General features: G+C 45.0%; 2 protein-coding genes across 2 annotated transcripts; one reads left to right on the plus strand and one right to left on the minus strand.

Moving 5' to 3' along the window:
- Positions 1-3,124: 3,124 nt before the first annotated feature.
- Positions 3,125-15,401, minus strand: LOC110306560 (acyl-coenzyme A thioesterase 1-like). The gene is made up of 4 exons (XM_029484443.2): positions 15,162-15,401; positions 12,103-12,291; positions 6,561-6,757; positions 3,125-5,017 (listed from the first exon to the last, which is right to left on the minus strand). Exons 2-4 carry the CDS (start codon positions 12,157-12,159, stop codon positions 4,399-4,401), a joined length of 873 nt encoding a protein of 290 aa, XP_029340303.1. The 5' UTR covers positions 12,160-12,291; positions 15,162-15,401; the 3' UTR covers positions 3,125-4,398.
- On the plus strand, positions 15,232-24,189 carry LOC110306759 (acyl-coenzyme A thioesterase 6). The gene is made up of 3 exons (XM_021178844.2): positions 15,232-15,688; positions 20,805-21,007; positions 23,499-24,189. Exons 1-3 carry the CDS (start codon positions 15,232-15,234, stop codon positions 24,096-24,098), a joined length of 1,260 nt encoding a protein of 419 aa, XP_021034503.1. The 3' UTR covers positions 24,099-24,189.
- The last annotated feature ends 2,047 nt before the right edge of the window (positions 24,190-26,236 follow it).

Genomic DNA, 26,236 nt, shown 5'->3' on the forward strand with positions numbered 1-26,236 from the left:
AGGGGGCTGGAGAGATGGCTCAGTGGTTAAGAACGCTGACTGCTCTTCCAGAGGTCCTGAGTTCGATTCCTAGCAGCCACATGGTGGCTCACAACCGTCTGTAAAGGGATCTGATGCCCTCTTCTGGTGTGTCTAAAGACAACTACAGAACTCATTTACATAAAATAAATCTTTAAAAATAAAAGACTGCAGGAAGGGCGTGAGATTCTCTTTTGTCAGGGATAAAATTGAGACAAGTAGTTCTAAAAGATGTGTGGCTCTGTGTTAATACTTGGAAAGACATTTTTGGGGGACAAGCGAATGTTAGATTTCATACCTGGGACAAATGACTGAGGTGCCTATTCAAAAAACTAAAGCGGACCTGGCTGCCAGCTTCTTCCAGGACCCCCCAGTCCTACTTGTTACAGGGCACTCCTGGCTGGCATACTTAACCCTCACTACTCTGAATTCTCCAGCCTAGGGGCCTGGGCTGGTCTTCCCTACGTAGTCCAAATATTTTAGTTACCTGCTCCCTCTGGCTGCTGCACCTGGTTCTTCTCTCCCCCCATCTTCCTTCCTCTCATGGACCAGTGAAGTCTGGTCATGTCTACTCTGGACTCTCCCAGATGTCTGTGCCTTGGCTATGCTCTCCCATATATTTATACTAAACTGTCTCCCTACCATACCTAGAAGCACCAGGTTCCTTTCCTTTTTGTTTCTTTTTTTGCATTCAGTAGCATCTAGAGATAGGCTGTTATCTGTTTGTGCTTTGAAGGGGATTTTGAGGACCCTTGGAGTAAGGTCTGCAGCAGGAGTTGAGCATGTGTGTCCTTGGACTCTATGGAGCTCTCACGTGACCAGCACGAAATAAAGGAATTCTGTGCCCGCCTGGGGCCGGCCTAGGGAGCCAACCTCTGTAGGGAAACAAAGACTCAGCATAGAGTCCCTTTTGGTGATCTGCATTGAGGAGCCCAGGCCTGTGAACAGGGCTAATATAAAGTCTGTCATAATAATAAAAAATAAAAAAAGGTTGGAGCTATCCCCGTGCTAATGTGAGCAAGAGTATACTTGTAAATCCCAAGGGTGGGGAATACTCTTAGACCAGGGTGGACCTCAGTGGGGATCTGATTGTCTTTTTGGTACATCACTGGTTCTCAACCTGTAGGTCTGGACCCCTATGCGGGATCACCTAAGACCATCAAAAATATCAAACATCAAGATTACGATTCATAACAGTAGCAAAATTACAGTTATGAAGTAGCAACAAAATAGTTCTATGGTCACCAGGAGTGTCAGAACCCAGAGTGTGGTCAAAAGAATGACACATAGTAAAATGCTTATGGCTAAGACTGGGCACAGAGGTGTATGCCTATAATCCCAGCATTCGTTGTACGTGTTAGGAGACAGAGGCAGGCAGATCTCTGTGAGTTTAACGTAAACATGGTCTACATAGAAAGTTCCAGGACAGTCTACAGTGTGAGATGGGATTTTTGCTAGACACTTCATACTTTCTCCTACAAATGACATTTGCACTTCTTTCTGTAGGGAGGGATTTGCACACCCACGGGACAGCTCTTCAACTACATACAGCTGAAGGTTTGTTGGCTCTGAGTTAACCTCAAGGCTAATCACCCACACATTTTCTGGGGTACCTTGGTTTATGCAAACCCTTTCCGGACTACACAGAGCAAAGGTAATGAGGGGAAGGTGCCGTCTGAGAGACAAGGTTACCACATGGCCAGAGAACAAGAATGGCCATGTTCTGTTTGTGACTGACTGACTACTACCTTTGGTCCCCATCCCTCTGTACAGAGATGGCTGAAGAGGAAAAGGAAGGCAGTTTAGGATGTCCGTCACCTGAGCTCTCATATTGCCAGCTCTAAGATTCAATTCCTGTCTCTGCCTCTCGGACTCCCTGAGTGACAAGTTGCAGGGGCCTCAGTCTTCCTCTCTACAAGGCTGCATTCTTGGCTGGGACTTAGCTGGCACCTTTTGCCAGTGCACGGGTCTCCAGTGTGTCAGTGTTGGGTTTAATTTCACGTTACTGAACACACAGGAGAGAGGGAAAGAGTTTTACCCCCCAGTTCCAAAAGCTGAAAACTATATTTCTATCTTTCCCCTGCATGTGTTTATTATAGTTGCGCTGGGGCTTAAACTTTCCCTCCTTTCGTCTTTCTCTTTTCTGCCTATTTTGGAACTTCTAATTTAAAAGGAAAATAAGGCAAAGAAGAAGACACACAGTAAACACTGGGGAACTGTGAGAGAGGCTCCAGGAGGAAGGCGGAGCGTCTTTTATCTTAGGTACATTTTGCTCCTCCCGTGACAAAGCATTCACTTTCAACATATAAGTCATGTTTGCTCTTGTTGGATGTTGGAACATCCAGACTGGGGAAAGGCTATGCTGAGCACTGTTCCTCAATGTACCCTGAGTCTGGCTATGGCCTTCTGCCTGACTTTCGTGCTGCAAGGTATAATCTATAGTACATGTTTAAACTGTCCTGAGGAAGTTCTAAGAAAGGGCTGCTTTGTTAATATTTAATACGTGCTTACTGGGATTATCTACATGGTTCTCTGAACTCAAACAGCCTTCATTGAATCAGTGCCTTCTTTGTTACATTCGTTTATAAAAGCAGACTGAAACTGAAGCAAGATTGTCTACAGCATCAGACTGTAGGCTGCCCCAGTCTTTCAGGTCTCTGTAACAAACACCTAATGTTCTAGCGTTTCAAAGGAAAATATATATAACGAGTTGGTTGCTTTTTTTAAGAAAAGTTTTTTTTTAAGAATCAGAACATGCCAGGCAGTGGTGGCACATGCCAGAACTAATCCCAGAACTTGGAAGGCAGAGGCAGGTGGATTCTTGAGTTTGAGGCTAGCCTGGTCAACAGAGTGAGTTCCAGGACAACCAGGGCTATACAGCGAAACCGTGTCTCAAAAAAGCCAAAAACAAAGAAACAAACAAAAAAAGAATCAGAACACAACAATAATAAATGAACACAAGAATAATAAAATTAAGGTGCAAATACAGTTAATGTTTTAAGAAACATTTAGGTTTATTGGACTATTTATAACAGGTGGTCTTACTTTTATATATTTTCACAATTATCAGTGTTAAAAACCACATAATCCTAATCTAAATGTTTTCCCAAATTTTGAAATACTGGAGTTACATGTCTATAGTATTAACAAGAACCCAATACAATTGCTTTGCTAGAAGAATCCTTATTCATTTGAGAAGATATTATAAAACTAGATGCATATTTGCTTTAAATTTTGTATTAGTTTTATTCCTAACTAGTAAATAGTCTGTAACTAAAGTGTTATGACTTCTATTCTAAGAGAAGTTAAAATCTGATATATTTTTAAAGATTTATTTATTTATTTATTTATTTAATGTGACTATACCTTCACTGTCTTCAAAAACACCAGAAAAGGGCCTCGGATTCTATTACAATGGTTGTGAGCCACCAAGTGGTTGCTGGAATTCAACTCAGGTCCTCTGGAAGAGCAGTCAGTGCTCTTAACCACTGAACCATCTCTCCAGCCCCAAATCTGATGTTGTAATGAGTTTTATACTACAGCTGTTTACTGGTATTCATGAGGGATTGGTACCTGGACCCCAAAACTGCAATGATTCACATATTCCATATAAAATGGTGTGGAATTGGCATGTAATCAGAAAAATCTATTTAAAGCATTTAAGGTCACAGCCAGATTACCTGTGACCCTAAGTATAGCACAAACACTGTGCAAATAGCTCCTATACTACATCATAAGGCTTAAGGCAAAATGATCTGAAAAGGCCCTGTAGTGGAGGAGATTTAGTGCCATTTTCAAGTAGGTTCGATCCATCTGCAGTGCAAATCTGCATTGCAAAGCCCACATGCAGGGGCTACTGCATATGCTTCCGGCACAGAGGTTAAGGATTTATTTATGAGCATCACTTAGTAAATAGTTATTGGCTTGCGTTATGTAGTAGGCACTGAAACATTATCAGTTGCATGCTGTGCCACGAAGCAGAAACGCTTCTCAGCCTCTTAAGGTTGGTTTTTTGTTTTGTTTTGTTTTGTTTTTTTTTCGAGAGAGGGTTTCTCTGTATAGCCCTGGCTGTCCTGGAACTCACTTTGTAGACCTGCCTCTGCCTCCCGGGTGCTGGGATTAAAGGCGTGCTTAAAATCGCTGCCTGCTAAGGCACAGTGGGCTAGCTCAGCAGCAGAGTGCTAGCCTACTATGCACAAGCCCTGGGCTCAGTCCTTGGCACCATAAGAGAGTAAGACCCAATCTTCCTCAAACACAGTCCATTAAAAACTTTGTGGGGGAAGGTTTAACTTTATTAAAAGAATAAAAAAAAATGCATACAGAGCCTATGAGGGGGGGTGGGGCAGCTATTCTCAGGAGGGATCAGCACCAGCAATGTCACTACTCAAAGAAAATCAGTTTTGCTGGGCTTGGCCTCTTGTCCCCACTCAACTGTTTATGGAAAAAAGTCTGGAGCTGCTGCCAGGCGTCCACTTGGGCCATGGCATGAGCCCTGGGCTCCCCTCCCCAGATGACAGGACCACCCACCAGGCTGTGCACGGAAGCCTTACACAGCGGGAAGTAAGGAGGCTCAATATGGTGGCCTGACTCTGGGTAGCAGATGATCTGGGGCTTCTCCTTCCCGTGCGCCTGCAGGCGTTTGGAGATCTCATTGGCATAGAACTCGCTCTTCCAGTTACCGTCATCTTGACCTACGAGGAACAGGAAGGTCGTGTCAGACCTTTCCACGGGGATGCTGCAGTTCTGGTTAGCTCCTTCCAGAGGGACATTCAGAAAATCCGCCACATCTGAAAAGCCATCTTTGGTTACTTTGATTCGATTCATGTCAGGGCCCACAGGGGGCAGGCTCTCAGCCTTGTATTTTAAGGTTCTGGCAACAGTGGCCATGGCGCCATTGATTATGACAGAGACCGTGGTGCCTTTCAGGAAAGAAGCCACGGAAAGGGAGAGTTCAGCCTCTTTAGAAGTCCCCAGCAGGCCAATTCCTGGACCCTTGAACCTAAGAAAGAGACAGAAAAAGAAAAGGGAATACGGACATTTGTGAGGTCACAAATATAATACAGTAGATAGACATTGGAAACGAGGACCAGGAAACTGAGCGGAGATTGCACCAAGAGCCAAACATCCAGTCCCCCCATCCTGCCAGCACCTGACTTCCACGAAGGTGGGCCCGAAGAGCCGTGAATCTCCCTCTACCATCCTGGCTTTCAAAGGTGATTGGCTCTCTTCAAACCTGTCATCAGTGGTAAGAGGAGGCTCAACTCTTAAGTCCCACAGACTCCATGAAGCTCAGATGAGCAATATCTGGAACTGAGGAGTTCATTTTTCATATTCCCATTGTATCTCCACTCAGAAACTAGGCCAGGGGCCATTTGCTATCTGTCCTGGGTGTAATGTACCCTGCTTCTGCGGTTGTCCTGTCTGTCTGAGTTGCTCTGGGGTTGGGGGCTGGAGCCTCTGGCTTAGCTCCCGAAACCTCTGATAAAGCCTGCAGGGAACTGTGCTTTTCAAAGTTGAAGCCTTTCACCATCTGTGACTGGCTTCCAGGGTCAGGCAAAGTTTAAGACTGTAACTAAGTGTCCTTTAAGTTTTGTTTAGACAAACCCGGTCAATATCTTATCTCCTGTTTTTGCACCTGGGCTCCTGTGGTGTGAATCTTCTTTGTGACCTTCCATTAATGGTTTCTGTAACCCCCTGGAATGTGCCCTAAGTCTTGGAAGTCTATTGTTATCTCAGAAGCAATTAAGCAGTCCTGTTATAAAAAGGGACTCCAATATCTCTGTGGAGGCTGTCATTCGGAAACACGCGCATGCTAGATGTTTCTGCAGAATAAATACTACCTGAGTCTGGGGTTCCTTTAGTGATTTTTTTTTTCTTTTTTCCAGAACCATCCCTGCCTTGCCCCACACTCCACTCTAAACTCACATGGACCTGATTTTTTTTTCTTCTTCTTCTTCCCTTGTAGCCACGTGATTGACATTTGTTTTCTTTTCTTTTTTTTAAAGGTACATTGTTGCTGTCTCCAGGCACTCCAGAAGAGGGAGTCAGATCTCATTACAGATGGTTGTGAGCCACCATGTGGTTGCTGGGATTTGAACTCAGGACCTTTGGAAGAGCAGTCAGTGCTCTTAACCGCTGAGCCATCTCTCCAGCCCCATGATTGACATTTCTTAATGATAGGTCCTACTACAGGGGCTTCACAAGTATGAGTCATTTAGCGCTCAGAAGACAAAACACAGAACACTGGTGACTGTAAGGGATCTGGGTCAAGCCTGAGTTTTGATTTTTTGTGAGTTTTTTGTTGCTGTTGTTAGATCTTGTGAGTGTGTATGTTGCCATGTCTATGTCTCTGCGTGCACACGTCTCACATGTGCACAGCTATACTCTTATTCCCTGAACTTGGACTTATGGGTATTATGAGCCACTTGACCTGGGTACCAGCTACCCATCCTTAGCCTTCTGGAAGATCAGCAAGTGATCTTAATGGCTGAGACACCCCTCAGCCTGATATCTGCATGTATATGTGGACTGTGAACACGTACCAGAAACACACCTTTCTTCCTTCCTCAAAATACTCCAGGTGTATACAGCCCAGGTCTTTGGGGAGGTCTTTGTAGTTATAATAAGCCAGAGAGAGCCATGAAGGCAAAGCCCTTCCCAGCCAGCAGACTCTCCCAATACTCTCGAAGGCTACTTCGAACTCCAAAAAGATCTGTGATCCCAGGAAAGGGTCCAGTTCCTTCAAAACAAACAAACAAGAGTCCTCGAGTGAACTTTAGAGTTTATTCTTTCCTTTCAATGGGAGCAGGGAGGGGGATTGTGGGCACCCAAACCTTCTTCCCTACTTTGATAGAAGACCTTATTGGATATTGATAGAAGACCTTATTGGATATTGATAGAAGACCTTATTGGATATTGTATCAGGGGGGCCATGGCCTGGAGTAACATGGGAGGGAGAGGCAGCTGACCATATTCTCAGCTCAACAGCATTTGCACTGAGACCACAACAGCTCTGCATGCCTGCCATCATGGATGTCAGGCACTGGCTGGACGGGAGGACTCTCTTCAAATCAGACGTCAGTGGTAAGAGCGAGCCATTTGTGGCTCTTTGTGCAATCTCCCTCAGACCCACTCAGTTTTGTGATCCTAATTTCCAATGTCTTTATCAACTGCATTCTTTTTCTTTTTTTGCTTTTGTTTTTGTTTTGTTTTTGTTTTCTGGGGTTTTTTGAGACAGGGTTTCTCTGTGTAGCCCTGGCTGTCTGAACTCACTCTGTAGACCAGGCTGGCCTCAAACTCAGAAATCCACCTGCCTCTGCTGGGACCTAAGGTGTGCACCAGCACTACCCAACGACTGTATTCTTATATGTGTGACTTCCAATATGTTCTTTTCCTACTTAAACCACCCAAAATCTGTTTTTGATGCTTGTAATAGAAATGATAATTTGATCTTGCAACTATTATGATATTAAAGCCCACCATTGATTTATCTGTAAACCAATGTAAAAGTATCTTTAAAGGAATTCTACATTCTTAGGTATGTCTGCATATTCTGTGTCAGAACTTGTCGCATCCGCTCTCGACCAGCAAGAACGACACGACCACCAGTCCTTCTAACAGCAGTTTATTCAGCAAACTTCAGTCTTCATCTCTCTCACTTCAACTTTCTCTCTCATCTTTCTCCCTTCTGACCTGGGCCTCTCACTCTTATATACTCTCAGCCCCCATCCACTCACGACAGGCCATGTCACCTCACCAGGCATGCAGCTTCAGCTAGTCAGGGCAGCAGGGGCATGTCTCCACCAAAATGGATTCGCCAGTATCCTGGTGCACCTGCGCAGCTCTCACGATGGTCGTGGTTTATTTTCAGGTGTATGAGGAAGTCAGGTGCAAGTCATAAGACTTAGCTGCAGTCCCTGGCGCCTTCTTGGGACTGCTGCCACACCCGCTCCCCACAAGAACTTGTAACTTTTTAAAGTTATTTTAAAAGATTTGTTATTTTACGTGAATAAATGTTTTGCCTGAGTGTGTGCCTGGTACCCAAAGATGATAGAACAGGGTATCAGTTCACCAATAACTGGAATTACAGATCATTGTGAGCTGCCATGTGGGTACTGGGAATTGAACTTACAGCCTCTACAAGAACAGCTAACTGCTCTTAACCGCTGAGCCATCTCTACAGCCCAAGACTTGTAATTTTTCAAGGTTGTCATCAAACTGTCTACTTTACTCCACGTTTGTCTGTACTTGCTTAAAAGTTCCTGGACTTTTACTGGACATACTTCTTTCTATACTGGGGGCAGTAGGAGAGCTGTCTGTACCATGAACTAATGAGTTGAGGCTCCTTACAGTTCTTTATCTCTCTTCCTTTGAGGTTTTGTATCTTTATTACCTTCTATTAATTTCCTTTGTCAAATTCTGCATTCTGATTATATGTGTTTGATGTGTAAAGTCAGTGTCACTACTTTCTCTTATTTCTTTATTTTGATACAGGGTCATACTCTGCAGCTCAGGGTGATCTGAAAGTCACTACTGTAGCTCAGGCAAACCTCAAACTTGTACAACTCCGTACACTTCACCTCCACCCCTGCTTCCTTTGAACTTTGCCTTAGAATCTGTCTCACTGAGTTTTTATTTTTTCTTTACTCTTCTCTGATCCTGTAGGAAACGCTTCACCAGTTTCCCACACCGAATTATAAAGTTACACATTTTACCCATGATAGCTTTAATGATAACACACACACACAAACATATACACAGGCACACATGTGCACACAAGCACGACTTGTACGGGCTCCCTGACTAGTAAGAGTTCGCTTACTCTAACACAGATTACAGTGTGAAAGGAATCTCTGACAAGGGAAACAGTAGACTGCAAGACGCAATCAGGAGAGAGTGGAAAAAAGTATGTCAGAAAATGAAACTGGTGGCAATTGCTGGTATTCTGTCTAAACTCCACCCCAACAGTTCCTGGAAGCAGCCAGGTAAGCTCCTCCCCACAGTTACCTGGCAACAGCCAGGTAGGCTTGGCCCAGTATAAAAGGGGCTGCTTGGCCCCTCCTCTCCATCTTACACTCTTGCCTCTCTCTTACACTCTTGCCTCTCTCTTGCCTCAAGCCCCACCCCCATCTCTCCAAGTGGTCATGGTGGGCCTCCACTTATCTACTCTCTCCTTCTCTCTGTCTTTCTCTGCCTCTACTACTCTCTTAACTCCCCTCCTCATGACCAAAATAAACTTTATACTATTCCGGTGTGTGTCTGGTTCCTCAGGGGGAAAGGATGTCTCTGAGACACCCCCTTCCCCCACACCCCACCAGAACATATCCTTACAGCTCTTTCTCTTTCTGTGATCACAACAGTAATCCCCAGAGTTACCATACTGCAGACCTCGGGAATCTCTGAACTTTAAAAAACAGTGCCCTAATTAGAATAGTGTGTTACGAGACAGACTGAGAAGAGAAAGGAAAGATAGACAACCATGAGGAAGTTAAGGAAAGACAGCATGGAAATTTCTTATGAAGGCCCTTTCCCACTGGTGGGGTTTTCCCTGTTACTGAAAGACCCCTGTTTCAGGGAGACCCTCACTCAAGTCCCGGGATGAGCCGACGCCCCAATAACTCGAGAGAAACCATTCTTGATGCAATATCGCATGAGGTTTAATCGGGAATCAGCATGCTGAGGCCGAGCTCGTAACCCACACAGGGGCAGAGGAGATCAACCCCCAGCAGTTGCAATCAAGGGTTTTAAAAGAATGAATCCTAGAGTGAGGGGAGGATTAGATCACAAAGACTGGGGAAGTTGAGAAAACATTCTTGGTCCCTTGCACAATGGGTCAGGCACCTGGGTGGGTTACCCAGTGGTCATCGTTCTTTCAGGCTGAAGGCGAAAGAACAAAGAACTCCATGCTAGGCTCCGTTTCTAGGGGTCTAAGAAACACATTGAGTTGGGGTCTTACATCACCACATAAATATGTAGCTATCCTATTTTAAGGCCGTTTGCCAGAGAACCATCTACCTCCCTTCCATCTTCTGCAGCAACATTGGGGCCATGGAAACTTGCAGCATTAAGCGTTAACTGGTGTTTAGGAAACAGCGTCCTTGTATCCTAAGATGATCTTCAAACTGCTTTTCATCGGCCTTTCAACAGTCAAAGGGTCATGAACGGCACTGGCCAAATTCCCTACAACAGCTCTTTGTGAGTCCCTCTCAAAGCTGTGGACTTGGCCCTGGGAAAGAGTTACCTAGGAATCAGCTAAGAAACAAAACTCCCTGGCACTCTGCAGCCACACTTTCAGATTCTGGACTCTGAGTGGCAGTAAAGTCCTGCAAGTTAGAAAGTTCCCCGGTGCTTGGTGCTGGCTCACGTTGCCTGAACAACGCATGCCAAATGTGAACCTGTACACAGCCACCAGTGGGCCTTAGCACAGATCAGGTTTCTAGTTCTCTGGGCTTGGATGAACTTTGCTGCTTTTCTAAGCAACTTCGGATGGTACTTCTCTGGTTAATTTCAGTTCAGGACTCACGAGCCCTGAACCCAAGTCCTCAAGGCTTTTCCAGGGGCCACTGACCCTTTAAGAGACCCATAGAACGAATAGAAGACTGGACAAAGAGAAGGGGCCCAGGCTTTGCAACCTGGGATGTACCCGCGGGCTCCACGCTCAGCGTTGCCACCATGAGGAGCTGGAGTCCTCGAAGAGTGCCACGCAAGTCCGGAGCAGAGCCTGGCCTGCTGTGGAGCCAACCTGACACATCTCTGGGAGCTCCTGACTCAGTAGGTTCCAGGTCTCAGACAACAAGGATTCTATCTAGGGTGGGAGGGGAGGTCAGAGGGACAGTGAGGCTGAACTAAGCTGGAGGATTTGGCCCCTATCCACCACACCTACTCCTATTGTGATTAACGCAATAGCTATACGCGTAAATAAAAGTTAAAAAAATTAAAATAGCTAAGATCAGTTGTCTTGTAAAAAAACGATTCATTTTGTACAATTAAGGAGTCTTAGAAGCCCTAGTGGGAGAGGCCATCTCTGGTCTCGAATCATCTCGCAGTAGGGGTCGAGGTGGATAAATGGGAGCAAGCAAAACATGTGATGGCCCGAGGGTATAATCCTAGCCCTCCTGAGCAGAGGTGGGTCATCTCTGTGAGTTCCAAGTCAGCCAGGGCTACATAGATCTGTCTTTAAAAAAAAATAAAAAAATAAAAAGAGGCCTTGTGAAGTGGCGCACACATCGCTGTGAGCTTGAGTCCAGCCTAGTCGACATAGTGACTTCCAAGGCAGCCAGAGCTATGTGGCAAGACCCTGTCTCAAAAACACATGCGCGTGCGCATGCACACACACACACAAATATAAAAATCCACTTCAATAGGAGTACTGTGAGAAGTTTAGGGGTGAAAGAGAGGACGGTATTCACAAGGGACCACGATCACTTGATACCAACAACAAATTCTAGAGTTTCCCAAAATTACCCCTGCATACAAAAATTTGCTAGACAGATTTAGGGTACTTACTCTTATAACCACGGCCCACCTGTGTATTTTGTTGCTCAAGACACCCTTTGTCAATAAATTGCAACTTCATCAATCCCAGAATCTGCTGCTTTCTTTGATCTCCTGGAACCTCGTAGGTTTTTGGCTCACAGATGTGATATACCAAGACCCAGGCTTGTTTAAAACATACTTCATTTCTGGGTGCAGAGGATTCAGAGCTTTGCTAGGTTGCCTCTATCTTTATCTTTACTGTTCCCATATATATATAGGGGGGGGTGCGGATCTCATTGCATGCAAAACCAAGAACTGAAATTTTAATCCTTTGTTTAGAGGTATAAAAGCATGAGTCTGAAAAAATAAAAACACAGCAAGCAAACAGAGCCACAGACTCAACAGTAACCACACATAATCCGGTGACCAAAGACAATTTAGAAAAATATCCTCATTCACTTGTTCACATTTGATATCGGAGAAGACTGTATATCAATTTAGGAAAAAAATAAGATAATCTTAGAATTTTCTCTAAAGATTAAAGTTTAGGAAATATGTCAAAAGAAATCAAGGCATGGACGATTACAAAGTACTCTCTGTCCTACTTACGGTTCCACAAGCTTCAGCTGGACACGTCCTGTGACACCACAAGGTCCCCTCCATCATAAGAGTTTAAAGGATGAATGGAAACAAAAAGGGCCTGGCCCACCGAATCGTCCCATTTGCACTCAGGAGGCACGTGATGTGGTGCAATAACCTGCTCGTGATGTACCAGAACGAAGCCCAAAGTGGTAGGCACTAGGAGATCAAAGAAAAAAAACCAGAGGGATCCAGAATTTACTGGATCAGGATAAAATTTACTGGGGACTCACAGACAGAAATGTGTCTAGAGCAGCAACATGACAAGAAGATTTCTGTATCCAATGACAGGATTTATGCCCTACGATTGCCAAGGGTGACCCATGAGAACTGGAATGTACCTAGCTATACCAAACATTTATTCATCTCAGTATCTGAGTACCAGAGGATGTTACAGCATGCTTAGCTGACTGACTCAATGCCCCTGCTTGTCCTAAGGGCTTGGGGTACATGACAGAATAACTTATTATACAAGATAGCTGTTATAACCAAGGTATTAATATTAGTTAAGTGGAATCCCCACATTGTCACAAAGGATGGATATGTATAGAAAATATCAGACCCAGAGGCTTTACAATGGAATGAGAAGAAAACTTTAAAAATTCCCAGTTGAAGCTGGGTGGTGGTGGCGCACACTTTTAATCCCAGCATTTGGAAGGCAGAGGCAGGTGGATCTCTGAGTTCCGGGTCAGCCTGGTCTACAGAGTTGAGTTCCAGGACAGTCAGGGCTACATGGAGAGACCCTATCTCATGAAAAAGAAAAACAAGAGGGAGGGGAGGTAGGAAGTCACTTCTTTAGGCCACTGGGAGTGTGCCCGTGAATGGAGTTGTAGAATCCTAACGTCTCTCTTTCTAAAGCGTGATGTGATGTGTATGTCGCTGGACCTCACCTTGCTGACCACATTACTCCTACATGAGGCTTCCGTCAGTGGAGGCCCCAGATCTTGGACTGGATTACAGAAACTTTAAACATTTTCTCCCCATAAATTAATGCCCTGGGATATCTCCTTGCAGTAATGCAAACGTGATTAAAACAATTATCTCTGGGAAAGAATGCCTGGAGCGGAAGAGTGGCTCCCAGGGTCTGGTGTTGAGTTTTCCAGATCTTGTGCTTAGGTGGTTTGCCTGCGTGTCTCTGTGTATCAATTCACTTGACACATTCGACCGATTCTTTTCATATGTGTGTTTCCTATGTTTCAAAGTGTCTCTCAAAGCTTGTGTGCCAGAAAAGACAGTTTTTTCTTCTAGGACAGGGTTTTTCTGTATATCCCTGACTGTCCTGGAACTCACTCTAGACCAGCCTGGCCTCAAACTCAGAGACCCAGCTGCTTCAGAGATCCAGTTGACACTGCCTCCCGAGTATTGAAATTAAAGGCGTGTACCACTATCACCCGTCATCGGGTGGTAGAAACTCCATATCCACTGCCCCTTTAAGACTAGGTAGAAACTTTAACTCCATGTTGGTGAATGGAGTGAGTTACAGCAGGGGTGGGTCATCTCTAGTTTTCTCTTTGAAGGATGAGTGTGGCCTTTTTTTCTTGTGTGCTTTGTTCCACCTGTGTGTGTTTGTTTAAAACAGAATCTTGCTATGTAACCCAGGCTTGCTTTGAATTACAATTATTGGGGTTCAGGAATTGCCACTCAAACCAAACTAACAGTGACCTCAGTTAAGCAAGAGTAGCTTATTGAACGCACACCTTAATACTGGGCATCCAGTACTGCAAAAGGGACTTGGGAACTTAACTGCAGTCCAGTCTGCTCTCAGAGTAGACTTTTTGTAGGAAAAACCAGGTTCAAAATTTCAAAGGACAAGGAGGGGAGCAGTTGGCTTACTAGACAAAGTATTATCAGCTAACCTTTAAGTTGATTGGTGCTGGGTAAGGTAGGGGAGGTGGTGGATGGGTGGTGAGCAGGGGAATTTCAGAACACTGAGATAACAGAGCTTGAGTATTATAATCGTAACTTCTGGGTTTATTAGTAGCATTCTTCAGTGTCAGTTATGAAAACCACAGTGAGCTCATTTCATAGGTGCAGGAAGGGCTACCTGGTGGTTATTTTAAACATAACAGTTCATATTGACCTTTGATTTAATGGGTCCTACATAAAGCTTTCTGAAATTTCTTTTTTTTCTAATATTTATTTATTTTATGTATGTGAGTACACTGTCACTATCCTCAGATATCCTCAGACACACCAGAAGAGGCCCTTGAATCTCATTACAGATGGTTGTGAGCCACCATGTGGTTGCTGAGAATTGAACTCAGGACCTCTGGAAGAACAGTCAGTGCTCTTAACTGCTGAGCCATCTCTCCAGCCCCATGTAATTTCTTAAGAGTAGCAAATCTCATTCAGAAAATACAGAACAAAGCAGGGTATGTGGTCACATGCCCTTGAGCCAAGACACTTCTCTGTGTCCGTGACTGGCAGGCATGTTACAGCAACAATATGAAATAGCTGGCAGGCATAGAACAGAATGGCTACAGCTATTCTGCAGGGAGGTGGGGGGACGGGGAGGGTCAGCCTAACACAATGATCCTCCTGTGTCTGAGTCATTACACCCAATTGAGTGCTGTTAGCTTTCCACTACTGTATGACAGGAAATTGAATATGGGCCCCTCCAACGTAGACTTCCCAGACTTTAAAACTGTAAGACATAAATCCCTGTTCTTTATAAAGTATCTAGCCTTTCATATTTCCCTAATATTTCCCTAAAGTAGAAAAAAACAAAAAAACCCAAAAAAACAAAAAAACAAAAACAGGCCTAAAATAAAAGTAATACAGTATTTTAAAGTTGTTTGTTTTTATAGAAAGCTGCTACTGAATCCACGCAAGGGCCAGACTTTGCCTCCATCTTATTTATCTAGTGTCACCACCTATCCTCAACACCACGTGGGCAGAATCCTCTGTCCTGGCAGAGCTCTGCTGCTACTTTGACTTCCCACATCTTTCCTGTATAGAGTCAGCCGGGTTTCTGTTCCTGTTTTGTCTGAGGCACAGGAGCCGGGGGTCGGGAACTCCCAGAGACGCACCAGGTCGGCTCCACAGCAGGCCAGGATCCACTCCGGACTCGCGTGGCGCTCCGCAGGCTTCCAGCTCCTAATGGCGGCGACGCTGAGCCTGGAGCCCGCAGGCCGCAGCTGCTGGGATGAGCCGCTGAGCATCGCCGTGCGCGGCTTGGTCCCCGAGCAGCCCGTCACGCTGCGCTCTGCCTTGCGCGACGAGAAGGGCGCGCTCTTCCGAGCCCACGCGCGCTACCGCGCCGACGCTGGCGGCGAGCTGGACCTGGCGCGCGCGCCCGCGCTGGGCGGCAGCTTCTCGGGGCTCGAGCCCATGGGGCTGCTCTGGGCCATGGAGCCCGATCGGCCTTTCTATCGCCTGATCAAGCGCGACGTGCAGACGCCCTTCGTGGTGGAGCTGGAGGTGCTGGACGGACACGAGCCCGACGGCGGGCGGCTGCTGGCGCGGGTGGTGCACGAGCGTCACTTCATGGCTCCGGGGGTGCGGCGCGTGCCCGTGCGCGAGGGCCGGGTGCGCGCCACGCTCTTCCTGCCCCCAGGTGAGCAGCCCTCCACTCACCTACCCACCCTGTTCCTAAGCTCACAGCCTAGTCTATTTTCTGGTCCTGAATAGACCCCATGCAGGGTCTGCCATATAACTGTGTAACTTTAGTAACCTTGTCCCCACTTTCCAAATTCTTTCAATCTTCTTTAAGAGTAAATTTTCTACCAAGTTTCCTTCCCTTTAAGACACTATGAATTCCTTAACTATATGCTGAAGAGGGAGTGCAACTAGAAATCCACTAAATGCCAGCCACACGAGGGAGGGAGTACTGATATAACCAATAACTTATGCCTTAGTAAGAGTGACCTTTGCCTCCTTTCACATCAAACTTTCAAAGAGCCTTTAATCCACAAATGAAGACAATGTTCTCTAACCATTAAAGCGCACAAAAATTATCTACTACAGAACCTTTCCCTACCATAAACATGCTGCTGGGGGTTTTCAACCTAGAGTTATCTTTGCCCCTTCACGAGGACATTTGGCAATATCTGCAGAGATTTTTGCTTGTCAAAATGAAGACTGGAGCCTAGCGGTGGTGACACATACCTTTAGTACTGGGGAGACGGTAGGCTGATCTCTGAGTTCAAGGCCAGCCTGGTCTACAGAGCAAGTAACAGGACTGCTAGGACTACATAGAGAAAGTATTTGGCGGAGGTGGAAAGTGTGTGTGGGGGGGGCGGGGGTGTACTGTTGCCATTTAGCTGGTAGAGGCCACCGATCCTGCTAACTTTCTACCCTTCCTACCAAATACTGAACAGCCCCAGATCAAAATGATTGTGTTCCAAATGGATACATTGTGCTGGGAGACAGCTCAGTTGGCAAATTGCTTGCTTGGCAACCATGAAGATCTGACTGAGTTCAAGTCCCCAGTACCCAGGTAAAAAGCTGGGCACCAGAGGCAATGCCTGTAAAATGCTGTGAGGCCTCGAAGCCCAAACAGGATTCCCGGATAACCGCCAGTCCAGCCTGCCAGTGAGCTTCAGTCTTCAAAAATAACATGAAGAACTGTTGAGGAAGACATCCAGTATTGACCTTTGGCCTTTATACAGACAGACAGACAGACAGACAGACAGACACACACACACACACACAGAGACACACAGACACACACACAGACACACACACAGACACACACAGACACACACAGAGAGACACACAGACACACAGGCACACAGACACACACACACACAGACACACACACACAGACACACACAGACACATACACACACACACACAGACACACACACACACACACACAGACACTCACACACACACCCCAGGACATTCAAGCACAAGCACTTGCCACAGACCACCCCAGTCGGGTATGGGGGTGTCGCTGGAATTGAGGGTCCTGAAAGCTTGGTGGGTAAGGATTTGGCGGAGACAAAATGGCCGTTTGAATCTGAGTGTATTTTGCAGCGCTCAAGCAGGGGATTTTATACATTAAAAAAAGCCAACAAACATTTCAACTCTTGGAGACTGTATCCAGCAAAGCAATCCCAAAAACCAACAAAAATCATTTGACACAGTCAAGCACAAAAATCATCCAAGCATCACAACTCTGAAACTATGTATTCAATGAGTCATAAACAGAACAGGTAACATCATTATTAATATAAATCATCAAAATATACCAATTCTAAAAGGATGTATTCACTGGGGAGGTTGTCCAAGGCTAGTGGCATATTTCCAAGAGCAGGTTAGTAAACCATTATGGTCAATGTTCTTAACTGCTGAGCTAACTCTCCAGCTCCATGGTCAATTATTATTTAACACCTAATGCCTGATTCTTAAAATAAATCTTCAATGCATCGATTTAAACTATTTTAATTCTTTCTAATTAAGGCTTTCTTTACCATTTACCAAAACCCACCTCCGCTGACGCACGTGTGGCCATATGAAATTGTATTGTTGGGAAAGTTTTTATCTATCATCATAGTTTTGTAAGTGATTTAAAAAGTAAAGCATTGGTTTCCCTGGGGATAAGGTCACATTAGTGACCCCCATCTCTAGGGATGGTTTCTTACCCATTATTCTCACTTAAGATCTTGGCCTAGGCTATCAGGAACATGTAAATAAGAAAAGGAATAAGAGAAAACAAAACAGATACATTGCCATGAGAACTACGGCTCAATATTTTTTTTCTCTGGCAAAGAGTTCCACTACCAGTTCCAGGAGTCCTCCCCCTTTCGAGGTCAATCACCTCAGTCTGTGGAGCTTGTCACACAGATCCTATTGGAGGTCGCTTACATTCACAGAGCATACACATACACAAATGGATGCTGTGTTGATGTTGGCAAACCCTGGTCTAAGAAAAGTCTATGTAAAAACTCCAGGAGAAACATGGTTCCTGGCGCACCCCTCCCAGCCACAGGAAAGTACTAGAGTCATTGCAGAACACAGAATTTTGAAACTAACTTTGGTGGTTGTTGCACAAAATAAGAGAATATCCTTCATTTTTACAACTCTTGGGCACTTTGTAAACTTTACTAATATCTGCTTGGTACGTGGGACCTGTTCCAGTCTTAGAAACAGTTTCTCTATTTCTGGAGACTTCCACAGAACTATAAGAGGAGCTCTGTAAATCATCATGACTAATTAAGTCATCCAGAAAGAATATTTACCCTCCTAACTGTTCTATAACTGTGAAGAGACACAATGACCAAGGCAACTCTTATGAAGGAAAACATTTAATTGGGGGATTCATTACATTTTCAGAGGTTTAGTACATTATCATCATGACAGCATGGGTCATGTAGGCAGACACTCAGGCAGTAGCTGAGAGCTAAAACCTGATCCATAGACAGAGCCACATCAGGCCTATTGTGGGCTTTGGAAACCTCAAAACCCACTCCCAGTGACACAATTTCTCCAACAAAGCCACACGTCCTAATCTGTCTCAAATAGTGCCACTTCCCTAATGACTAAGTACTGAGCTATATGGGCTTATGTGGCCCGTTCTTAATCAAAACGTCACAATGTTATCAAGGTTTTAATAAGACAAAGCAAACAACATGATACAGAAATAATGCATTAAACACTATAGGGGTACACATTTGAAATCCTGGGGAACTTGGGAGGCTGAGGTAGGAGGATCAAGAGCTCAAGATCCTACATTGCAAAGCAAGTGTGAAGCTCGTGTGAACTACACAAGACTCTTAAAGAACAAGAGGGAAACGAGGAAAGGAAAAAAGAATGAGGGAGGAGGAAAAACCCTGAAAATTTCATTGTCTACTATGTGGCCAGTGGTGGTTTGAATGAACACGGCCTCTATGGGCTTATAAATTTGATCACCTTGTCCCCAGTGGATAGACCTGTTTGGAAAGGATTGGGAGGTATGGCCTTGTTGAAAGAGGTGTGTCACTGGGGTGGCTGTGTCACTGGGGTGGCTGTGTCACTGGGGTGGCTGTTGAGGTCTCAAAAGGCAGCACCTTTCTCAGCTCTCTCTGCCTCCTGCTTGTGGATCAAGCTATGAGCTCCCAGTTACTGCTCCATAGTCCCCTGCCAACCACATGATGGTCATGGGCTCCAACCCTCTGAAACTAGTATCTCCAAGTTAAATGCTTTATTTTATCAGATGCTTTAGTCATGGTGTTTTATCAAAGGAATAGAAAAGTAACTGAGATGTGGCCTATCAATATCTGGGGCAAAACTTATAGCCCAAGAGAATTATTCTTTTTTTTTTTGGGGGGGGGGTGTTCAAGGCAGGGTTTCTCTGTGTAGCCCAGGAACTCACTCTGTAGCCGAAGCTGGCCTTGAACTCAGAAATCCGCCTGCCTCTGCCTCCCAAGTGCTGGGATTAAAGGCGTGTGCCACCACTGCCTGGCTGAATTATTCTTATACCTATAATACAGTGTGGCAAATCCTCTGAGAAGGAGATTCTGGCTAAGATGCTGGTGAGAATGTGTCTAAGACTAAATTGAAAGTTGCAAAGTACGAAGTTGAGTACAACAGATTCAGAAGAGAGGGTGAATAGGACAGTTAGCAAGAGAAACAGCATATACAAATATTCAGGGGCCAAAACAACTCAGCAAATGTAGGGTGCCCTTCTTTAAAGGTAGAACAGATATCGAGAAGACAGGACTGTTCTCTAGTAATCCCTGGTGGACCTAAGACTGTTCTATACCCATAAAGCATTTTTAGATATTTTCTAAGGAAACTGAAAAAGGCTGTTGGAAGATGTGTGTCATTTTTAAACTTTATTATCATTGTGACAAATTAGGGAGGGGAGATATTTTGTTACACTTCTCTTTTCTCTGTAGCTTTATTAAAACCAGCCAGACATAGTGGCGCAGACCTTTAATCCTGGGAGGCAGATGCAGGCAGAACTCTGAGTTTGAGGCCAGTCTGTTCTGTATAGTGAGTTCCAAACTTAGCTAGCGCTACATAGTGAGTGAGACTCTGGCTCAAAACAAAAACAAAAGCAAAACCATCCAACAGCCAGATGTGGTGCTGAAAAGGTCAGCTTAGGAACTTTGGGAAGGTCATGAAACTCTTGCCCCTTCAGAAGGGAGAGGCTAATTAACATTTCTCAGACCACAGGGCAGAATGGGGACACATTCCGCAGGACCGACTGTTGCCCACCTTCAGACAAGGGAAGTCCTTGTTACCTCATTCCCTAAAGACCAATCAGTTTAAAGGGTGCACTGTTCCTCCAGTCATTTTGTGCCTAGTTGCTGATGCTCTATATTCTGCCCCTGGAAACCATATAAAAACTCGGCCAAACCGGTGCTGGAGTTCGCTGCCTCTCCTTTGGGTCCGGGACGGCCCCAGTGCACTGGAACAATAAATGCCTCTTGCTTTTTGCATCAATCCTTCCTGGCTCCACGTGGTTCACTCAGGGGATCCCAGCCACACATCTGTAAGTCCACTGTTGAGAGGCAGAGGCAGGAGGATCAAGGGTTCCAGGACACCTTATACAATGTAAAAAAGCCAGGTTTCCCACGGAAGAAAGAAGAAAGAGAGAAAGAAAGAGAGAGAGAGAGACAGACAGACAGACAGACAGACAGACAGACAGGCTGACTTTTCTTGCTGATTGCCAAAAATCTGAATCCCCAAATATATTTTGAGCAGCTAAAGCCTTTTGTGGTATGATGTGTGGTCATCTGCAGGCAAGGGCCAGTTCCCTGGGATCATCGATTTGTATGGAAGTATCGGTGGCTTATGTGAACATAGAGCCAGCCTTCTGGCTGGGCATGGTTTTGCCGTGCTTGCCCTGGCTTATTTCCGGTTTGAAGACCTCCCTGAGAACTTGAGTGACATGCACCTGGAGTACTTTGAAGAAGCCTTAGCCTTGATGCTACGCCATCCTCAGGTGGGTTCCAGTGCTGCCCTGAATACAGAGGAGGGTGACGTGAACTAGGCATCCCTCAACAGCTGCTAAGATTACCCTATTTCTACCTAGCTCTCCTATCTCTTAAGATTTGACTGTTTCCCTTTGTAAACAACAACTCCCAAAGCAATAAAAAACTGCTAACCTTGAATTCTCCCAACAATTGTCCGAGTACATCTCAGAGGCTTGCCTTTTTCCCATTACTAACACTAATATATAAGTTTTTAGTAGGAAAGTGCCACTAAAAAAGAAAAAGACATCTTTGAGACCGTTGGTGGCACTGGCATTGGAATGTTGTTTTGATAATATTAAGGCTCCTCACCAAGGCTTACCGGGTGATAAAGATTATTATGCTGCCTAGTTTTATGTCAGCTTGACACAAGCTAGCGTCATTAGGGAGGAGGGAGCCTCAATTGTGAAAATGCTCCCATAAGATCATGCTGTAGGCAAACCGATAGGACATTTTCTTAACTAGTGATTGATGTGGGAGGGCCCAGCCCATTGTGGGAGAGGCCTCCGCTGGGCTGCTGGTCCTGAAACAGCACTCCTCCATGGCCTCTGCATCAGCTTCTGCCTCCAGGATCCTGTCCCACTCCCCACCCCAATTTGAGTTTCTGGCCTGACTTCCTTTGATGATGGACAGTATGTACTGTGAAAGGACAAGCCAAATAAACCCTTTCCTCCCCAAGTTGCTTTTGGTCATGGTATTTTTACCACAGTAATGATAACTCTAAGACAATTTTTATGTTCTTTTTAAATTTAATTTAACTTTTACTTACTCACTTTATGTCCTGCTCACTGCCCCTCACCCAATCACCCTCCACACACAGTCCTTACCCCCATCCTCTATCCCCTTCTCCTCTGAGCAGGTGGACCCTCCCTGAGTATCCTCCCACCCTGGCAAATTTTATGGTTGTATAAAGTATCTGATAGCAGAACATTTATTTTAAATATTTTCAGTAAGTGTAAGTTAAATGAGACTGACTTGTTAGGTTTTTCTATTGCTGTGAAGAGACACCATGCCCACAGCAACTCTTATAAAGGAAAACATTTGACTGGGGGTTCAGAGGTTTAGTCCATTGTCATTTTGGCAGGAAGCATGACAGCGTATACAGGCAGATCTGGTGCTGGAGAAGGAGCTGAGAGTTCTATATCTGAATTAACAGGCAGCAGGAAGAGAGAATAAGCCACTGGCCTGACTTGCGCTTCTGAAACCTCTAAGCCCAACTCACTGTGGCATGCTTCCTCCAACAAGGCCACACCTCCTAATAAGTGCCACTGCCCTTGAACCTGTGGAGGCCATTTTCATTCAAGCTACCACAGACACAACCTTTGCTGCCATCTAGAACATTCTAATGTTAAGGGAGAAGATGTTCTGTAAGGAACTGTAGGATGCTCTAACTTTGTTGAAGTTCAGGGATGACTCTCAGCAGAGCTATTAAAACCTAGGTGTGCTAGGCATGGTAGCATTTGAGAGGCAAAGGCAGGAGGACCTCTGTGAGTTCAAGGCAGCCTGGTCTACGTGGCAAGTTCCAGGCTAGCCATGATCTGGAACTGTAATGGTCTTATTAAGGAGCGATAAGGCCCTACAAAAACAAGAGGTCGATATGTAAAAGTATCATTTATTTGCTTAATGTAATTGTTGTCTGGGAGGCTTCCTGCTTCTGTCTGCTAACCTAGGCCCAGTCCTGGAAGCATCTAGCCTCTGTACACTCTAATCTAGGCTTAGACTGTTTTCAGCCTCTGACACTTACTGCTGAATAAGCTCACCCTTTCTTGTTCTTTCGGAACTCTGGCTGGTTGGGTCCACTCAGCTGTTCTGGCTCAAACTCCTCTCCCAGCTGATTTATTCAATCTGGCTTCTCTCTCAGCACTTGAATTGCTCTGTTTGGGCTCAAACTAACTCTAGCAATCTTTTTTAATCTTCTGGCTCCTTCTCAGAACTACAAGTGAGTTCTAAGGTTTTAAGCAGAGCTTGATCTTTTTTTTTTTTTTTTTTAAGATTTATTTATTTATTATATGTAAGTACACTGTAGCTGTCTTCAGACACTCCAGAAGAGGGCGCCAGATCTTGTTACGGATGGTTGTGAGCCACCATGTGGTTGCTGGGATTTGAACTCTGGACCTTCGGAAGAGCAGTCAGGTGCTCTTACCCACTGAGCCATCTCACCAGCCCCGCAGAGCTTGATCTTATATCTTTTTTTTTTTTTTATGCTGCTAAGTTAGGAAAAATATTTAACAGTCCATTAATTTATCTTACAAGGGCCTTTGTGTATACTTTTAACCTGGTCTTTATAAACATTAGATAGTCTATATACTCAATTTATTTATTAGCAGGCTTGTTTTTAACTTATAGATTATTGTATAAGGAAGACAAGGAATTATATTTGAGGATGGTACTTGGAGAATATAAAATCACTGCATGTGTTCCACTTATGAACCCTACACCTGTTATCCCTCTCTCTCCTCATAGGTGAAAGGCCCAAATATTGGACTTATTGGTATCTCCAAAGGTGGTGATCTGTGCCTCTCAATGGCTGCTTTCCTGAAGGACAACATCACAGCCACTGTCCTTATAAATGCCTGTGTGGCCAACACATTAGTACCTCTGTATTACAAGGATCTGTTTGTTCCTGAGCTTGGGTGTGACCAAACAAAAAGTAAGTCAGGCTTTATGGATTTGAGGGATATGTGGAACAATCCACTGGAGGAACCCAACCACCGGAGTCTTATTCCATTGGAAAAGGCCCAGGGACCCTTCCTGTTTCTTGTGGGCATGGATGATCACAACTGGAAGAGTGACGTCTATGCTCGTATAGCCTGTGAACACCTGCAAGCCCATGGAAAAGACAGACCCCAGATAATCTACTATCCAGAAACTGGTCACTGTATTGAGCCACCTTATTTTCCTCCTCCCATAGCCACTGTACTTTCGGTGGTGGGTGAAGCAATCTTCTATGGAGGTGAACCGCGTGCTCAATCAAGGGCACAGCTGGATGCCTGGCAACGCATTCAAACTTTCTTCCAAAAATATCTCAATGGTGAAAAGCCTGCTGGGCACAGCAAACTGTAACATTGTAATTATATTGGAAGTTCTAATTATGCCATGCAGATTCTTCTGGGTTTGCTGAATACTAAGGAAGTTTGGGGTTTGGGGGGGGGAGGGGCGGGCTGGTGGGGACCCAGATTAGGTCTCACATTCACTATGTAGACAAGGAAGAACTTCTAATCCTCCAGCTTCCACCACTCGTGTGCTGATATTGTAGTCCTACACGGTCATGCCTAGTGCTATGCCTTGCCAAGGACAAAACCCAGAATTTTCATAGGATGAACATCAAGGGACTAAGGGTTAATCCATGACAGGCTACAAACTGACAATTTGGGAGACTAGGCCTAAATTTCTGTTTCTCAGAAATGAGAACCCAGAACCTGTGGTCAGCCAACCACGGCCTCAGGCATCCTATCCAAGAACACCTTGTCATCTGGCCTGAAGTTAAAATAGATAAGATAAATGAACAACCCTTCAGTGAGGTCTCCAGAGCCTAACCAATTATAAAAATTAGTCAGACCCCTATTGATAGAACTAACCAATCAAGATAAAGGGCACATTCCCCTCCCTCAAATTCCCCAGACAATAAAAGCTGGGTCTTCAAGCCCACTAGAGGTCTCCATTCCCAAATGGGGAGACAGCTACATATTATTATTATTATTCAGCTAAATAAATGCTCTTTGCTTTGACATACTATTTAAATCTGAGATATCATTCTCTGGTGAGTCTTACACCCTAACAGGCATGCATCCCCAGCTTCCTACGAAGCTCATAGGAAGCTCAGCCTCCTTGTAAGGCTCCCACTGGACTCTGGGCCTTTGCAACAACTCTCCTCTCAGTGCTGGGGCTTCTCTCTCCTCTGAATTTCAGCTAATGGATCTGTTTAACTCTGTAAGACCAACTTTAACCTTAAGTAAAAGAATATAAGAAGTATTTGTACAACTCCCAGTTACTGGACTGTCTTTTATTCTGCTTCCAAGGGAACCCACCTACTGAAGGCGACATATGACAAATAGATTATCTCTCTCTCTTTTTTTCTTTTAGCAGTTTTTAACATGCCTGAAATTTGCTCAAGACTTCACCCTAACCCCCAAGGTACTTATCAATATAGTTACTGTCTTGTCTGAATTACTGGTCACAGTGTGATATTTTCCTGTCTGGGAAAAAGGTTTCGATGTCAAGATGACTATGACTATAAAATGTGAGGCAGAGCCTATGACTTTGGGCACAGTTCTGCCCACGGAGTCACTTTCTCCTATCCCTGTCTGCTCTTATTACAACCAAGAAGACTAGTTGCTTCCGGTAGTTGTAGTGAAGCGTTATCTAGTCCTGAGATTCCAGAGTAGAGGATCATCCCTGAGCACAAGAAAGTCTTCCAAGACTTCAGGTCAAACCCCATGGTTTCCTGGGTGTACACAGAACCTCTCGCCAAGCCAGTAGCTTTCACTTCTCTTTTCTCTGAGTGGTAAGCTAAGAGCTATTGCATCTTGCATGCTATCCCACTGTTAGAACATAAACATGACCATCCAAGCCTTGTTGTTGCTTGTATAGCCGGACAAACTTGTAACCTCATGATCTCAGCTTTCATGATAAAGCCTTGAACCCAACTACAGTCAAATTCTCTGAGCTCTGGTCTTCTAGCCATTCCTCAAACATGGGCTGAGTGAATAAATCTGTGCATTATAATTTGGGTTCATTGTGGCTGCTGTTTTCTCTGTTGGTTTGTTTCTCCTTAAACAAGGCCTATTTGTTTTGAAAATAAAATGTGCTTTGGATAAACTTGATTTATTGTTGTTGTTGGCATTTAGTCTAGGCTCCACCCCACAGTTACCTGGCAACAGCCAGGTATGCCTGACTCACTTTAAAGGGAGCTGTTTGCCCCCTCTTCTTTCTCTTGCTTCTTGCCCCCTCTCCCCATTCCCCTCCCACCTCTCTCCTAGACTCATGGCCAGCCTCTTCTACTCTCCCCTCTCCTCTCCCCATGCCCTGAATAAACTATTCTATACTACATGGTCCTGTGCTGGTACCTCAGAGGAGGTGGGGATGCCTCAGCATGTGCCCCCCCGTTAGAGGCACCCCCCCACCCCTCACCCTTCCCATCCCCTCCACCCCCGCTCCACTATACCTTGCCTCCAACAAACATATCTCTGGCCTCTTTCTTT

Source organism: Mus caroli, unplaced genomic scaffold (genome assembly GCF_978045245.1).
Source record: "Mus caroli unplaced genomic scaffold, Mus_caroli_1 scaffold_14, whole genome shotgun sequence".
Lineage (NCBI taxonomy): Eukaryota > Metazoa > Chordata > Mammalia > Rodentia > Muridae > Mus > Mus caroli.